General features: G+C 40.5%; 1 protein-coding gene across 3 annotated transcripts in view; it reads left to right on the top strand.

The window, feature by feature from the left end:
- Window positions 1-2,228: 2,228 nt before the first annotated feature.
- The window catches only part of glg1a (golgi glycoprotein 1a), a 34,514-nt gene continuing 18,365 nt past the window's right edge, over window positions 2,229-18,377 (top strand). The window contains exons 1-5 of one of the 3 annotated variants that reach the window (XM_067492939.1): window positions 2,229-2,618; window positions 13,668-13,697; window positions 14,662-14,748; window positions 16,795-17,010; window positions 17,677-17,880. In XM_067492939.1, the coding sequence (XP_067349040.1) occupies window positions 2,283-2,618; window positions 13,668-13,697; window positions 14,662-14,748; window positions 16,795-17,010; window positions 17,677-17,880 (873 nt within the window). In that variant the 5' untranslated portion in view covers window positions 2,229-2,282. Of the gene's footprint in view, window positions 2,619-13,667; window positions 13,698-14,661; window positions 14,749-16,794; window positions 17,011-17,632; window positions 17,881-18,377 lie in introns of all 3 variants that reach the window. The other 2 variants (XM_067492940.1, XM_067492941.1) reach the window with 2 other exon arrangements.

Raw genomic sequence — 18,377 nt, 5'->3', positions numbered from 1 at the left:
ATATTTTGTCATTTTCAGCTGTCATGTTAAATTTCTGTCAATCGATTGCTGGAGATGCACATAGTGTACAGTGTATCCATGTACTGTGACTCCAGATACAGTATTTAATCTGTAAAAATCTGTTTTCTTCTCAACAGGAATTCAGATTATAACAGAGTAAAAACATTTCTAGCAGCTGCCCAAATCAACTTGCTGATTCTTCTTGATTCTTCCATCACGTTCCAGAATTGTCAAGTATTGATGTTTGAAATGCATCTAAATTTGTTGCTGTGGCTTCTAGAGGCACCAAATAAAGTGGACAGAGACTATAGCCTCGAGATAAACTAATCACATTTTCTCAATTGCAGTGGCAAGAAAAAGTCAGTGAACCCATGAGATTGACTTGACTCTTTGCATTATTTGGTTAAAAATGTGATCAGATACCAACACTATGTCCATTTAGCCATTGTCTTTAACAACTTATACTGTTCAGGGTCACAGAAGGCTAGAGCCCATCATTTGTCAATGGGCGAGAGGTGGCGTCCACTCTGGACAAGTCTCCAGTCTGTCTGAGGGACAGACAAAGAGAGACCTACACAGAGAGACAACCATTTACATTCGTACAGGCAATTTAGAGTCCTCTGTTTTTGCACTGTGGCGGAAAACCACATGCAAACCATGCAGTTATATCAATCAAAAATTGATAAACCGGCCTTTAGTAACTGCTTGAACCTCCCTTGGCACCATTAAGCTCAAGCCAGCTTCGCGTACCTGAGGAGTGTTCAGGTCTGGACTGTTCTTCCTCAGAGAAAAGCTTCAGCTTGGGAAACTTGGGAGTTGATGACATGAAAGATTGTAATTGTTTGTGTGGTCTTGGTCTATGGACAGTGTGTCTGCCTGTTTGGGTTTTAGCTGAAGCTCAGATCCTGTTTTATGCCCAATTAATGTAAAAAACAGTTCCTTGCAAATGGTTCACTGATGTTTTCTCACTCTTACAGAGAAGCTTCCTTAAAGATTAAATTGTCGCACGCTGTCCGTATATACTCTGATTTGTCTTTACATGTATTTTTTGGCAGACACTGGCCGTTTCCATTTTGTGAGATGTAAGTGCAAGATGGAACACAGAGGACGTTCTCTTTTTAATAGTTTAAGTGCATAGGAAGTTGCAGGAGAATTTTAAAATATTAACAGGCTGCTGAGCATGCAGAGTTTGGTAGCTCGTTTCAGCTGAGCTGATAAGGTTTGCGTGGGGTTTTTGTCTGTGTGGTGCATAGACCTGCAGATGGCGTCCGTTTGCATTGTGGACCTGGAGGAGTCCTACAACACACACACACAAAAAAAATCTATTTCATTTACCTTTCCACAAAAAAAAAAAAGATGATGAAAGCATGAGGAAGCAATCAGCGGTGCAACGTAACTAAGTACATTCACACAAGTACTACTACAAATGTGAGGTGCTTCCATTTGAGTTTTTTCCTGCTACTCTACATTTGCACTTCAATACATTTCAGGGACTAATATTGTACTTTGTATTATTCAATTACAGCTGTACTTCATTCACAACATTAGATTTCTTTTAATACAAATAATAATAATAAGTTTTGTTTTATTAAACTAGTTAAAATGCTTAATAAATGTGAGGTAATAATTTTTTCCGATAATACACAAAATAAGTAAGTATTTTAAGACTATTCTCTGAATTTGATTACTTTAATTACTATTACTGTTTTTTTTTCAGATTCAGAGGAATGAAACAATTAAAAAGTATGACAATCATTAACCCACTCAACATAAATATGAAATTAATAACATGCAAACATTACAATGGTTAAAATCAGCTGCATCTTTACCAGCTGCAACGTTAAAGTGATGAACACTTGATCGCATCAATAATTACTGTAGTATTCGTTAATGGCAAATGAGACTTTCTGCATAAAAGTACTTATACTTTCAGTACTGTAAGTATTTTTTGAGTGAATACTTTTGTTTTACTTGAGTATCATTTTGAGAGCTTGGTTTTCTACCACTTTGCTTTAGTGTATCGATTGTTTTTCGAAGAATGATGTTTCCTACATGGTCTTTGCTTTTTAAATGCTTTTATTTGCCAGTAAAACAGTGAAATTCGGAGACGACACTTGTTCATCGTGGTTAAATGATGGAATGACTCAGAGCACATCCCACAGTCTCATTAGTAATTCAGGAGCCGCCCACTGCTCCTCCAGAGGGAAAAAAATCTGTCTGCAACTTTACTCCCGGTCCCTGTATTTCCAACAGCTCCTGAATGCAGCAGGCTGACTGGCTCCATGAAGATGGCGGACTGTATACGTGTTCCTCTGCTCCTGCTTTTGATGTGCATCTTGTTGTCTGTGCATTTAATTCGAGGGGATGGAAATCCTGTGAGAAGCGCTGGTAATGCCGATAGCCTACAGAATCCGCCCGGAGGTCTGGGGCAAGCTGCGGTGATCCCGGGAGCGGCTGAGAGGAACCTAGGCGCTGCGGCCTCGTTGCCTCGGAGGCGCTCTGCCGGCTGGAAGTTGGCTGAGGAGGCGGTGTGCAGAGACGACCTTACCCGGCTTTGTCCAAAACATTCTTGGAGCAACAACCTGGCGGTACTGGAGTGTCTTCAGGACAGAAAAGAGGTAAATTAGCTGGACTGGGTTCTGTGCTTGCAGGGGGAGAAGCAGGGTGTGCCTGTTGAACGAACCGCTATCGTTAGCTAGCTGGGACCATTAGCCTGGCGCTAGCATTCGTATTGAGAGAACGTCACTCTGAATTCCGGTCAGAAATTCTTTATTTTATAACGTATGAGATCATCTTATTTATGACACATGTTGGAAAACAACGCTAAGCACACGTTTAGATTTTTTAGGGCCCACTATTCCTTTCGGCATGACAAAACGCACGTTTGGCGCTTGTTTCTTTTCACGACTTGCAGGTTTTTCAATCGTGTCCCCGCACATTGCTGGTCTGGACCGTCTGTTTAAATTGGAAGTATCTCAGCGTTGATCAACATAAAAACAAGTGGGTAACTCGGGAACATTTGACCCTTTGGAACACGTGTAAGCCGAATGTACTAGAATACGTTGTTGTTACAGATTCAGTTTAAATGTTGTAAGTTATATTGTCTGCGATTTCACTGGGAGCTTCAAGATGAGAAAGTAGCCTACTTATCAGCGCGGTTCGGCGGAAACTGCAAGACTACGAGCACCAGGAGATGGAGGCTAGATGTGAAATTGGCCACATAATTTGCCCAACTGCAAACGTTACAGTGTGATGGTTAATCTTCAGTTTACCGGTAAATCCAAAATATCTTCCATTAAAGTGGTAACGTTTTAACCTGGTCAACCAGCGTTAACATTAAGAAAAGTCCCTTTTCGTCACCCAGCTAGCTAACGTTAGCAATTGCAGCCGGAGCGAGATGTTAGCCGAGCTTTTCCCTGGTTGATTCTTGGCTTTGCGTGAATTATGCTGTAATTATAGTGCTGGACTTAATTTTAGACCGTGAAAGAGCTTTGAACGGCCTGACGTTGTTACTGTTGGCCGGTGGGTTTCTACATCGTCGTGTTTTTATGTCGATTGAAGTAAACAGTTGCGTTTAATCCGTTTGATCTGCGGAGACTCTCCTGGTCCCCTGGGGAACGTTGACAGTGGCCTCCCACTTCAGCCCGAGGCTGCACCAGGATCTCTGGCTCTTGGATGGTGACTGTCCTGACATGTTTGGGCAACACCTCACCAGAGAAAGATATGATAAAACTTTATCTTCCCTTTTCAATAGCAGTGTCAATAACACATGACACATTTGTTACTGACACGTTATGTTACATGTCAGGGATTTTACCAGCCCAAATTCCAGCATCAGATTAGGCGTCTGCAAACACCATTCCATGCTTGGAATGTAAGTGCCAAGTGTAAAGCATGTTTTAAGCTGACGAAACAGCGACAAAGTATTCATTACATAAGTGACTGGTTATTTCTTTGACACATCGCCTGACATTTAGTCAGTCTGTCTTTAAATGTCTGAATTTCTTAGGAGCTAGATTGAAAACCCACGTGTACTCAAATGGACCTATTACGAAAAGAAGCAAATCTTATGTGTTTATATTCTTTCAACAAAGTTTTCAGGGCCAAACAAAATGTTGACTCGTTTTCTTTCCTTTGACCAACGGACCGCATCCACAGTTTGAGCTCTGGTCATCAATAATCGAACTTGACCGTTTTGAAGCTGAACGAGTGGTGATTTGGTGGAGAAGGGAGGTGTTTACACATTAACTCACACGTATGTTCACACGCTTAACTAATCCGATAACTTTTCCTGATGTGCAACAAGTAGCTGCTGGGCTTGTGTGTCCTGTTTCAACTCAGTCCAAAGGTCATTCTTAAAGAAAGGTGGACGGTTATTCATCACCTAATCACACTGAAGAAGAGTTTTTCCCCTGGCTTTCTCTTTTTCTGAACTTGTGATTTTTCAGGTCACTAGGTTGCTTGTGTGACCTTTGGATCCATTTAGATGCATCTTGAGACATCAACCCAGTACTGTGGCTGCTGGCAGCTGACTGCTCATTCACTTCTCATTAGCTGCTTGTCGACAATAGAGCCACAGCAGACTGAGAGCTCTCTATATGCTACAACAGGGGCTTACACCAGCTTAGACGAGCCTCTATTTGTGGCCATTTTCTGCTCTCTCCAAATCAAGACGTCACCTCTACGTCATCCATAAATGCTGAGTCTTTTGGAGAAAACGCAGAACAGTTAGCTGCTGGAGAATGGGAGACTCTTTTTTTCAGGCATAAGTTAAATATGAATGAGCGATTTAGTTGTTAAAAAAATGCCCAGTGAGGGTTTTGGCTTTTATACAGGCGTGCAATAAATTACAAGGTACCATTATTGTAGATTTTTGTAGCTGGGTGGTCACTCCTAAGTTTAGGACCCGAGTACATGTACTTCCTTACTGTACACAGCTGTAAATGAGAAAATGAACTATAGCTGAAACGATTAGTGGAGTGGTGGAAAAGGAATTGTACTACCCATTATGGGAAATCCCCTTTGATTAGTTTTGTATGTTTACATGGGTCTCCAGTGTGTGTAGATACGCAAAATCTAAGGAAAGTGCATCCTTCATAATTGCAGATGGGCAGCTTCACAAGACCAGTCAGAAAACTCTCGATGTGTGACGTCATAAAGGGATGTTATGTTATGGCTCCTGCACCATGCAACCCTTAACATAATGTAAAGATAATGAAGGATTGGCTGGATGGATAATTGATAAAAAAAATCCGCAAACTAATCTGCAATTGAATTGATAGTTTGACCCTTAAGTCAGAGATATCACCCAAGGTTAAAGGAAACTAAAATAGATTGTTTATTATTTTCTGTCGTACATGAAATGATCGAAGGGGGAGGGGGGGATATTGCTTTATGAAAACAGTTGTCATTACATTATTTATTTAATGCAGCTCAAACAAACTGTGGTATCCTGTCTGATATTTTCAGCACAGGGGAAATAAATGACCTCAAAACCTCGGTGTGCCGCCTCATTTAAGATCTCAGGGAAGTGCCGAGTTTAAATGCTGCCCTTGTTCTGACATGCTGGTGGTGTGACGTGTGCTCTTCAGCTTATCAGTGTCATCTCACTGGCTTCTGTGCCGGTTTCAGGCTGCTGGCTGACATTTATTTAGACTGGTACGTACCTGTTTGATACCACGTCAATGCTGAATGAACTGAAAAATCAGCACGATCGTATCTGATGTTCATTCTTTTTCTTCTTTACTCCGTTTAAGGACACACTCGGTGTTTGAACCGAGATGACCAATAGCTTCAATTTTCAAAGAGAAACTGTTTCCCCTTTCTTGCTTGATATGGGATTTCAGCTACTCAGCACTTCTGGGCCTCCTCCTCCCACAGAAGTGCATGTTTCCCATGCTGGGTGCATTAATGCCCCTCCACCCCCACAAACACACACACACCATTATAAGTGCTTTTGAACTGTGCACTGGTAACAAGTCAGATGGTCCCTCTCCTCTTCCTTGTTAGCATCTAGCATCCAGCATCCCCGAATAAGAATTTCAAATTTTTAACTCCTCAGACCACAGGACGGTTTTCCACTTCACCTCAGTCCCTTTTAGATGAGCTCAGGCTAAGAGAAGACCAGAATTTCTGGATCTTGTTTGTTTTATCTGGGTCTTTCTTTGCATGGTAGAGTTTGGTTTTTAGAGGTGTGTCCGTGCCCATTTTGTGTGTAACCTTTTAACCACCCTCAGATTAACATCTGCTTATTTCACAAAGAAATGACATAAGTTAATCTCCTGTAAATGTTGTAATACAAGATAAATCAATAATTGCTTGTCCAACCACATCTTACTTTTTATTCTTTTGTGTCAAGGTTTGTCAGCACTTTGTGAGCTGTTTTTTTTTTCCTGAAAAAGTCCAGATTCTCGTGTTTTGAATGCATTTTGCAGCCCAGTGGACCCAGGTTTTGTGTGAGACATCCCGTCTCACCACCCAGCACCAGCAGGTACTGTGGAGCTGGTCCATCTTCTGTATGAAGATACAGGTCTTCCAGCTGGCATTCTGCTGCTGTTCTTTGGTTGGAGGGTGACATTACCGGCTGATTTTAGACTGGTAGCATTTTTGTGTGTCTCTGGCCTGCCCGCTGTCAGTCCTTTTGCTGGCTGTGGTTTTGTGGACGTGGTGCAAAGCATCAGAGTCCGCTGTGAGGAGATTGAAGACTTGGCTTCAGCCTATTGGCTGCAGGAAACTTCTTTGTGTCAGAACGTTAAGGACAGTGTCCTTTTTAAAAACACATTTGCTGGTGTATATTCAGCAAGGTTTTTTTTTTTGTACCTGTAGAGCAACACAGAACCTCAAACTCAGTATCAGCACTTTATTTAAATATCACTGCACGTCGGAGCTTTTCTGATATTTAGGAGGAGTTTGTTTTTTGTTTTTTTCCCCTGGGCCGTATCCCCAGCCGGCAGAGACACAAGTCTAAAAGCTTTGTCTGCTGAAGTACTGTACTTGCCTATATTCTTGGGACTTTATCTGTCAGATTTAGATGTTGGTTATTTAAGTTTTCCGCCCACAATAGTTCCTGTCTTGGTGAAATAGAAGACAAATGGTTTCAAACTGTTGAATTTTAAAAATGAGCAATGTTTACATCTGAAAAAGCGTATCGGAATGTTCAATTTAACATAAACCTTGTTTATATCAATGAGGGTCGGCCAGCTAACAGAAATGCTGCATTAAATCATACTTGTTGTAGCTCAGTAGGTCTAATAATAACCTGTTAGCAGCATGGAAAACAGGCAGTTCTCCCCACACACCCTCTGTGGTTCTAGTTCCCACCAGATGTTGAACATCCTGCAGAGATCGCCTCCCATTCACACACAGCAGCACCATATACCCATTTTTGAGCAACACGAACATGGTGCATGGAGCTGGTTCGAGAGCCCCTGCAGAGCCATGTCATTACTTCACTGCTTCCACAGCAACACTGCCATTTATTACAACACCAACACATTACTACATCATCACTTTACAGATGTGACTAATGTCTTAGTGAGCCTTCATTTGCATCCAAACAGTGTTCAGATACATTTGTGTGTCCTGTTGTAATCACTTGCATAGTGATTGTCCTACACAACAACACTAATTTTAAGAGTAATATTAGTCGTTATTATGCTTAAGCTATGCTTATATAGCATTAACTGTAATGGTATCAATCACATTGCTGTTAAACAAATTTGATAAATGACACATTGATGTTTACTTTAGAGCAAAGCTTTACTTGGTCTTGTCAGTTTTCTCAGCCCCTCCCCCCCCGGAAAAGACTAGCACAGACTTTTGCTTTCAAAAACCAAAGATCAGGTTGTAAAATGTGGCACTGACTCCTAACCTGCACTGTCACTAGCTTGGTGTTAAAGGAGGTGCAGGCTTAAAAGTGAGACCAGTCATATTCCTCCACATCAGATGTCTGTGATTAAAGACTGATTTTATACATAGGGACATTGTCGTGTTGAAACAGGAGTGCCCTTCCCCAAACTGTTGCCAAGAAGTTGAAAGAAAACTATTTTCTAAAATATCACTGTAACTGTTTTGTCTGTTAGAACACTGATGCTACAAGTGTTGGCATCTTGCATGTCAGAGAGTTATTGAACCTCTTGTTAGGTCTAAGGAGGAGTTACCGAATTGTTTGCTCTCTTGTTTGGAAATGGTTCAGCAAAAAAAATCTGATATTAATCAAACACTGGTAACCTTTTAGGAGAACACAGCAGACGACTTTACAACAGGAAAGTCCTTTTATTCACCAGGGTTAGTCGGAAAGTTTGTCATTGGTTCTCCGAACAATAAAAGGAAATACTGGAACAAAGTCATGGAGGCAGTGGCCTTTAGCTGAGCCAAAGCCATAATGTGAACCCACACACAGCAAGGAGGGATTCAGGTGAATTGTTTTATACTGCTAGAGAACACAGTTGTGTACAGGGCTTGGATGTATTAAGGCCAGTTCTCATTTAGACGTTATCAAGCAGATTGCAAGACTTTTTTTTGTTTGACATTGTAACTGTAATGACTAACAGGTGGTTCAAGAATGACAAACTCCTCCCAAAGCAAACATTAACCTGGCCTGAAACCCCTGAGTGGCCGTGCCAAAACGTTTGCTCACTCTCCGCTGACAGGTAACTGTTACCATACACGACTCCTTCAGCTGGATCTCACGGTTTGATGCCATGTCAACAACATCACGGGCCTCTTTTCACTCTTTTCTGTGTGTTGTCAGTGTTGGTGAAATCGGGCTCAGCTGTCACACACATGAGCTGAAATCTACTCCGCCCAAGTAGAGGGAGGAAAAAGTTGTAGGTTCAAGAAATATTAGTGAAACAGTTACTGTGCGCTGATGTGGTGCCTCCAGTCATCCGTGGTTAATCTTAAATTGGCCGACTGATAATGAAGCACACGTTCTCACTGTGACCCTGTGTTCAGACTTTATAGCCGCTGCTGAATAACAGTCTGCTGACTTTTTGTCTGGTGTGCTGATTTCCACCAGAGTATTTCATTTGTGACTTTTTTTATTTCTCTCTCTCTCCGTCTCTGCTTCACTATCTTTATGCAAATGGCTCCATATTTGCTGGACTGTCATCTGTGAAGTGTGAAATTAACTTGCAAATGTATATAAATGCTCAAGCTCACAGGAATTTTTTTAATCAGAGTACAAATTAATATCCACAGCTGTTTTTAAGGTCAGTTAATAAAATGCCAAATATTGCTTTTTAAGTGTTTTGTCAGAAAGAAAAGGATATTTAGAAGGTGTCCCCTGAAACAACTGGCTGTTTTGTTTTTCTCAGAAATTTGACATTTTATAGATTTACTTATTTTATGATAATGACACACTAAAAATCATCCACTTAGTCTTCGCCTGTGTTTGAAAGCACTTCCAGTAAAACACAAATGTCATCAATGTTTGGCTTGTTCATGTTCACACGTAAAGGTTGTTGAAGGCTCAATATAATGGGCAGATATAAAGAGCTGCTGTTCACTATGGTTGCATCATAGGTTGCAGGTCCATCATTACCACCACTGAACTTCCCATTTGTAATTTGGGTTATTGCACTAACGTATTCTAAAGCCTTTCGGATTAGCACAATCTGATCTAGCTAGTGATCATGAAAATAGTATAAGTTCCTGTGTTCAACAGCCATTCGGTCACCACTCATTTTATTTTTCTTTGTTACAAAACTAAAAGAGTCAGAGTGTGACAGTTACTTTTGAGTTTTATGTTAGAATTTAACACAAAAGTCTCCGGACTTTGCTCTAGTCAAACAATTTTGCAGGCATCTAAGGAAAAACAAAACACACAGACTTTGGGACAAGGGAACCGAAAATACAACAATGCTAAGAAATTGCAGAGTTTTGTGACTCTTTGCGGCGGTCACCTCCTGGGCTGCTGCTTCTTCTGGTGTGTCAGCCGCGATGGGGTTATGAATGGGTTATGCCCCTAGTGGCCAGAGGGAGCAACGTCTCCAAGAAAGGAAATTGAGTTGGGGAACCGGTGACATAACAAAACCAAGTAATACATTTTATGTTTCACCATCTTTTCCAACTCGTATTTATAACCAATAGTTTATTGTGTAAAATAACATTAAGCATAATCAATCAAATAACTTGTGCATTAGCTTATCAAACTGTCGATTAGTTTGAGAATCATGATCAAGTTTTTCTTTAAATCTGTTTTTCTCAAGCAAAACGCAAAAATGTCCTGATTCGACCTTCTTTGTGAAGATTTGCTTTATAAACTTTCTTTTTTAAAAAAAAAAAATTTTCCTATCTAAGAATTTGAAGAACTTTTGCTTACTATTGTTATGATCAGTATTTAGTTTTTTTTAATAAACCAAACGACTTCATCATTAAATTGTCTGTGGGAGGGGGAAAATTAGTTATAGAACAATGTAATAATTTTATTTAAATGTACACAAATATGCATTACTCTTCTGATAATATTTGGGTAAAGCACTATTTAATTAAAGTCTTGGCTGTTTTCATGTTGCATTAATAGAAACCAGCTGGTCCAAACAATTGGACCAGCTATGTAATTATACATTCAGCATGTTGTCCGTAGTAGCCTGCTATGAATGTAAGGATGGTGAAAGCTGCATTAACTGAACGCACAACTGTTCTGCTTCATGAAGAAGTGTTGGAATTAACTGGCTTCCCTCTGGATTCTCTCTGTTTTCTATCCCTCCATGTTTCAATTATTCTTTTTCTCTCAGCCTCTTCCAATTATAGCTGAGCCTCGCGCCAGTGTTCCCAAGACGAAATGAGGACAGTTGATTAGGTTTATTTTAACTGCAGTTATTAGGTGAGGTGGTGGTCTTGACAGATTTGCATTTTTTATTTATTTCACATTCACCGAGCGGAGCTGGAACGTGGGTAAACAACGTTCCACGCCCTTTCAGACAGAACATTTTCAGTCTGAAAGTGTGTGTCAGCCATGCTGGGTTGTATGTTGTCTTGTAGTGTTTGGTTACAGCTTTTACAACCTGTCACTGTGTTAAACAGCAATTTGGACTTGACCCACCTAAACAGATGAGCGGTTTCAGCTTTGTACACATCCCCAGGCAGAAGTGGATCGACACCCACATTAGTTACATTGTGCGTTGCAGTAGATTGATGTGATGCTTGGCTGTTCAGTCCAGAGGTGGATTTGTGCAGCGTGTGTGTGTGTGTGTGAAGGTGGGGTTTTCCCTGTGGCCTGTTGGCTGCTCCAGAAACCCACAGTATAAAACCAAAGTCTGTGCTGTTTGATCCAGTGTGAGACTGGCCAGCTCTATTCAGGTTAACCCTGTGCTCACCGGGCTTCCACTGACACACTGGCTGTGGTGTGTTGCCTTTACAGGACAACCTATGCTGCCTTGAAGTGACTCTGTTTAATCCAAATAAATAAAATAAAATTAATTTGGAACCTGCCTGAACCAAAACCTCTAGGCAGTAGATATAGCAGCACACTGTATGTTTTATGACTAACATTGTCTTACAACATAAATATGAAATCATGTTAGAAACCCTTGTTTTTTTAATCGTTCCTCTTTTAAGTGCCATTAAGTTTCTGAACTGACATTGCTGCTTTGCATGAGGTAATTCTCAATGCTACAGGAAGCTGATGGTTAAACACACTTTACATTTCCTTTTAAGTGTTAAATTTCTTTTTTTTCTTATTAATATCTACGCTCACTGTTGATCTTTATAGCTGTTGTATTACAGGCTGGATGAAATGTAGTATGTGTAGGAGGCAAAAGATATGGGCCCACCGCTTGTTCGGCGTCTTCACCAAGTCCTTAAATCCAGTATTTGTCATTCTGTCGAGGGGTGTTGTGTCTTTCTTCTATTTCTCTTTACATTTAGTTATTTGGAACTTGACCCTTTTATCCAAAACATTTTAAAAGTGCACACAGGGCTGCAAAATATCTAAGGCAATAAGAAAACATGATAGCATGGTGCTATGAGAAGAAATGTTTATGTTTTATGCAACACAACTTCAGAATAAGACAAAAAGGGAAATAAGAGGACCTTTATTCCCTTTCTCAGCTATTGCCCAAGTAAATTCCAACTTGTTTCTTGAACTTTCTTCATACAGTCTCTCTCTTCAGGATAAGGGGGGAGCAGTCAGTCACAGTGGCACTTTTGGCTGACTGATGAGGACAAAAACATCTCTTGGTATTTTTAGGCAGAAAAACAATACACAATATATGTGATCGTTTGTGCATTTTCTACTGAGTGGGGACTTTGTCAAAGCCACAAAGTCTTTGACCAAAATGCTGGTGTTTGTTTGAATTTCGTTTTTCTTAATCTTGCCGTCATCAGTGATTTTAGTCACATTTATTGCTGTATTTTTAATACTTTTAATAAATTCGTGTTGAGAATACTTTGTCAGCTATACCGTTACTATGGCTACAGGTGTTCTTGTCTGTTGCTTGGAAAAGTGTTTAGAAACCCCGTTTTTTGGGTAACTGGGGATGAATTCAAATGCACTGTAATGACCCGATTATTGGAAAACTGCAAATATAGTGTCTCAGTTTGGTGCAGTGGGAGAGAGGAGGCGAGGCTGCATAAGGTGAACTGTATAAAACTGTTAGCACTAACTGATACAAATCAAATTAAAACACGTTATTAGTTTTTTGTTTTGTTTTGCAAATTTAATGAAAAGGGGGGAAAAAAACCTAAATCTCATTTGTGAAAGTATACAGAACTTTTGCTGTGATACTTCAAACTGACGTCAGAAAACAACAAGGGACTATTTTAACTGGTCCCACTGTGCTGCCCTTGTGCTGGGTGTGTCGGCGGTGACCAGTCTGTCCAAGTCAGGACCATTTACTGTATTCTCCTCCCTAGATGACCACAGAGTCAGATCTGTGTTGTTTATAGCTCTGGTCTCTCTACTGACCTCCTCCTCAGTATAACCAGAGTGAGACCCCTCATCACAATGAATTTACTGTCTAGATGAAGAGCCTCGTGACACTTGTGTGTAAAGCACACAATGAGCACATGCTTGGTATAACACACACAGTCGGCCTATTCCCGGCTCATGCTGCGGCTGCCGTGTGGTAAATGGTCAAACTCTCTGGGCGTCTGCAGGACTCCTGTAAGTGAGATGCACATAGTCGGTTCTCCACTGGGAATCCAGCAGTGATTTGGAGTTCATGTTAAAGGGAAAGGTGGGCGCCACATGTTGAGGCAGCAAACTGGACAGGTCACCTTAGATTAAGGCAGCATAGCATGAAAATAACTGAAGCCACACTAGCCTCTGAAGCTGTGTCTGGACTCGGGGCTGCCTCACTGAAAGGAAGCATTTTGTGAAGCAATGGTGCAGCCAAGGGGGCTGGATTTCAGGTTAACCCCCTCTACCTCTCTAAAATATGTCCATATTACATTAACACATATAGGACTAGAAAGTTGCATATGACATGCGATGAGCCGCACTGTGTGTGACCTGAAGAATTTAACGCACAGCAAACAGGGTTAGTCCAGCATCATTCATTGCAACAAGCCCATTTCCAGGAAGTTTGTTTTTTTAAATAAATAAGTTAATTAAATAAAATCTCCCCAGTTTTCTGATGTGTATTGTCACTTTTAGTTTTGAATCATAAATAGCCGTATGTATAAGTTTCATGCTCTAATGTTTTTATCTCCTTCTCTTTCAGGACACTGAGATTGCAGCCGAATGCAACCACGTAAGTGTCTCTACTCTGGGTATTGCACCATAGAACTCCACTTATCTGCATTATTCATGTTCTTCAAGAATTGTAGAAAAATATATATAAAATCCTCCTCCATGGACATATAAATGACTATGGTGCCTACATTTGCCTGATTGCCAGAAAACCACTGATTTGCTAATTTACAGTTTAATAGATTTATAAATATCCGAGTTTGATCGAATTAACTGAACAATTCCACCTTAAAACCACTGATTTGCCTCCTTTCTTAGCTCAGTTGGATGAGCTTGAAAAGTGAACATGTTTTTTAAGTGTTTGCATTTGACACAAATCTGTTTCAACAGCCTTTCAGTGACTGTGTTTCAGTGTCAAGCTGGTTTTTGGTATTGAAGTGCTGTTGAAATGATCATTATATAATGCAGAGGTATAAAAAAAAAAACAACAACTCACTATTCAACCAAATTTCCCTTTTGTTGTTGTTGTTAAAACCTTTTCACTATGCAAATCATATAACTTTGTGCTGAGAACGTACTGATTGGATACTCTTCTGAAACTGGCTGAATTTTTAGTAGTTATACATCACTCACAGTTACCAGTTAAGTTTCCCAGTTGTTTTTGTGTCTTAGACTTGTGTGTCCTGTTGACGTGCGTTCAAGGCTTCTATATAATGTAGATTAGCCAGAAAATGCACTGAATGCTGGGGACAAAAAGTGGATATATTGTACTGTACAGTAGGGTACATTCAGTCAGGAACAGCATCCATGTTGTTTGACTTTTGCTACATTGACACAAGGTAGATTAGGTTTTTTGGATGCTTATTAACAGAAAAGTAAATGTTCATATTACTTAAATCGTATTGTTTGTTTTTGCCTTTAAATTTGAACGGAGCCAGACACTGCTGTCATGGTGGTTCAGGTATTTAATCTCTGTCTCAACGAGGATAATAAGAGTGAATTTGTTCGCATCTTCTATCCTCCAGCTGCTGTGGAACTACAAGCTGAATCTGACCACAGACCCAAAGTTTGAGTCCGTAGCTGTGGATGTCTGCAAGACGACCATCTCGGAGGTCAGTCACTGTCACCAAGCTGCTCGGTCATCGTAGTGATTATTCTTTCAGGATATTGCTTGTATTTGAGTCTAACTGTTCTTATTCTCATAGCCCTTTTCTCACCTCTATCTATTACCAGACTGTCTGTCTGTTGTCAGGGCTCACAGCTGCTGTAGTGGCCTGAAAGAACAACGCAGCTCCTCTTTACTGCTGCACCCGGGTTTAGCAGAAATTAACTCTTCTTAGGAACGGGTGAACGAAAACGACGCAAAAGCCATACATTAAACCTGGAGATGGTCAGATGATACTGAAATGTTTTACCCTTTTAGTCAAATAAAGAAGTTCAAACCTCCCTGGTGCTTCAGGGAGAGAAATTTTAATATGAAACAAAGCATATTTGTGTTTATAGGTGAGTTGAGTTTCATCTGATGCAAAGTCAGAATGCAATAAGAGTGAAATTAGTGTTCAACAAATCAGCACTTTAACAAAATGCTACATAAATATCAGCTATGAAGTGAAATGTCATGACTCCACAGTGGCACTGGGCTTTTGAGGATAACTTTGGGCATATTCTAAACTAACAATCCCCATGCAGACAATAAAATGGGCAATTAATTGTCTCTACTCAAGTTTTATGTCGGCCAGTCTGTAACCCGGAGCTGTAAACCCACCATAGACTACCAAATGTCATGTTTCTTCATTTCAGAACAGTAGGTCAATATCTCTAAGTGAGTGGAGTGGTGTCTGGCTGATGTGTGTTAAAAAGATTAATTTGTGTGTGTTGATTGCGCAGTAATGGCGTATATTAATTAAGAAATTTAGAACAATCATAATTAATAAGAACACTGGAAATCGAATAGTGCTGCAAGTTGAACAAAGCACCGAATATCCCTGCTCATGTTGACACCCCAAAGGTTTAAAAAAATATTTCCGGCTGTTCAACAAAGCTGGTTTTCTTCAATTAAACCAAATCAAGTATTTTGGCTGTCGGATCTGTGGGAAGTGAGATGTGTACACTTGTAGTTTGTAGTACACACAACCCTGTAATAAGCAGGAATCTTCAATGTGTGTATCAGCCATGAACAGGTGTGTTTTTATTTTTATTAATGCAAAACTGCATTGTAGTTGTAATAGAGTAAACACAAATAAATGAATATATACTCCTACACACACTCTCCTTGTTATGGTGAAGAGACATTTATCTGCCTGAGAGAGTTTAGTGCTCTGTAACACAAATACACAGACATGGACAAAATACAAATGAAGCAAACCTCCCCAGCACCTTACGGACATACAATGTAAATTCACTAGAGCACAATGCATTCAACAAAATGTAGTGTTTATAAAAAAAGCTTTTACCCGCTAATATTGTTAGTACTGTACATTTATAGTTCAGTCTTAACCCTGTAATCCACATGGTTTATAGTAGCTGTTGTCATCAAACAGGCTGTGGCAAGCTTACTGTACACTGCCTGCCAGTACAAGACCCCCAAAGCAGAGTGCTGATCAGCCTTATGTTCCAGGCTAATGGTGCCTTTTCTTCTGCGTGTCTAAATGGACGACCCTTAGCCAAAATAGCATATGTAGTTCTTCCCATAGCTGACCAAAAAAAACGAATACACATTCACGCAGCCTTAAAAACTGTAACAGCTATTTCAGTTCCCTGAGCAATTGTAGCTGTACTTTAGAATAAAGTGCTGTACTAATTAGCCCAGATAAAGTTTTAACTGTTTGCACATAATAATATTTCCAAACAAACTGAGAATCTTCCTGCCTCCATGAAATAATTTTTTTATACAATGTGAAAATAAGGCAAAAAAGAGGCAGTTAGAAAATACCGAGCAAGTTATTCCACTGACGCTGTCGGCAAACATGGCTTTTAAGACGAGGAATGATTGACAGTTTGTCATTCTTAAATAATACTTAATTCAAACCTCAAGTCTTAGTTTGCTTACTAGCATTTGTAGTCTGATCTGCTTCAGGCATCCAGGCGACACAAACCCATCTTGGCTGCAGATACTTTCATATGCACAGAGTCAATACGCTGCTTGTGTTTTCACCCAGATTAAAGAATGTGCAGCGGAGGAGCTTGGGAAGGGTTACCTGGTGTCCTGCCTGGTGGATCACCGCAGCAACATCAGCGACTACCAGTGCAACCAGTACATCACCAAGATGACTACCATTGTCTTCAGCGACTACCGGCTGATCTGCGGCTTCATGGACAAGTGTCGCAGCGACATCAACACTCTGCGCTGCGGCAGCATCAGCACAGGAGAAAAGGTGAGGAGGAACACTGCCAGAAACTGAAATCTAAACTCACCTGGCTAAGAGCTGAGGATTTATCCGTGTCTGAAAACGCTTGGAACTGTGTTCCACGTGTTGAGAGCAGTTTGTCAGCAAGCAGAGCAAATTGAAGGTGTTGCCATTCTGCTAAGCCAAGCTAAACCCTCATAAGCCCATTAGACATGCAGTTATTATGGGATATCACACCGGCACAACTGCAACTTGAAGCAAATTATTTATTTGTCAGCGGGAGTGTAGTCAGGAATTTCTCACGGTAGTTTTTTCAGTGTTGTGTGGCAGCTTGTAGTGGAGATTAGACCCACCTCCCACCTGTCATCTCTCACCACACTGAGAAAATACAAGACATGGCGACAAAATGATCCATGGAGGGAGAGTAAACCTTACTATTTGATGTTTTGCTCTGCATTGTCATTATTTTCAACACTAGACCAGTGAAGAACAGTAACTAACGATGGATTAATCAGCTACAATCTAATTCAGCAGCTCTGCCATAAATTGTACTACAGGAGTGTGTTATTGTAAAATTTTTGTCCCCCTCAACCATTTGAACAAAGAGAAGCCAAAAGGGTGGTCTCAAAACGAATCCATATCTTAACAGAGAGAAATGACACTGACTATCCGACACGTCTGTTCTCTGTGAAGGACATCCACTCTCAGGGCGAGGTAATCGCCTGCCTGGAGAAAGGTTTGGTGCGGGAGGCCGAAGAGCAGCCAGGGGCTCACACCATCAAGGACGAATGTAAAAAGTCCATTATGAGAGTCGCCGAACTATCTTCTGACGACTTCCACCTGGACCGATATCTTTACTTTGCCTGCCGTGAGGATCGTGAACGATTCTGTGAAAATGTGAGTAACACTAGTAGTTGAAGTTAAACCAACATTATTTTGTGTTTTAATAAATAAATGCTGGTTTCTTTTTGTGATTCTTCTGTCTCTGACCATCTCATAATTGACCCATTGGAACCAGTTTTAAAAGCTTTGTTATTTTGTTTTTTTGTTATGTGTTTCTTTAAATTAAGTTTCCATGTTCAGGGACATGCTAATGTCTTTATAAAATCTGCAGATAAGCTGGGACCAACCTGTTCATAGAGCTGATAAAGTCAAAGTATCTTATGGTCACAGTTGGGGGTGGGGCGACAAAATCGATTACTTAAATATGTCGACTAACATAAGTAGGAAGTAAGATATCTGTATCTGAAATGTTGTGTGTACTGCGTGTGGTCGGTGTGTGTGCTGCCCCATAGACGCAGTGAGATGGGCACAACTGCCATTTACAGAGCGCCTGCACTATACTTCCCTAAAACCATCATTTTATTGGCTACAATATTGTTGCATCATCAAAA

This window comes from Channa argus, chromosome 23 (genome assembly GCF_033026475.1).
Source record: "Channa argus isolate prfri chromosome 23, Channa argus male v1.0, whole genome shotgun sequence".
NCBI lineage: Eukaryota > Metazoa > Chordata > Actinopteri > Anabantiformes > Channidae > Channa > Channa argus.
The sequence above is the reverse complement of the archived record's forward strand: the minus strand, read 5'-3'. Positions and strand labels throughout refer to the sequence as shown.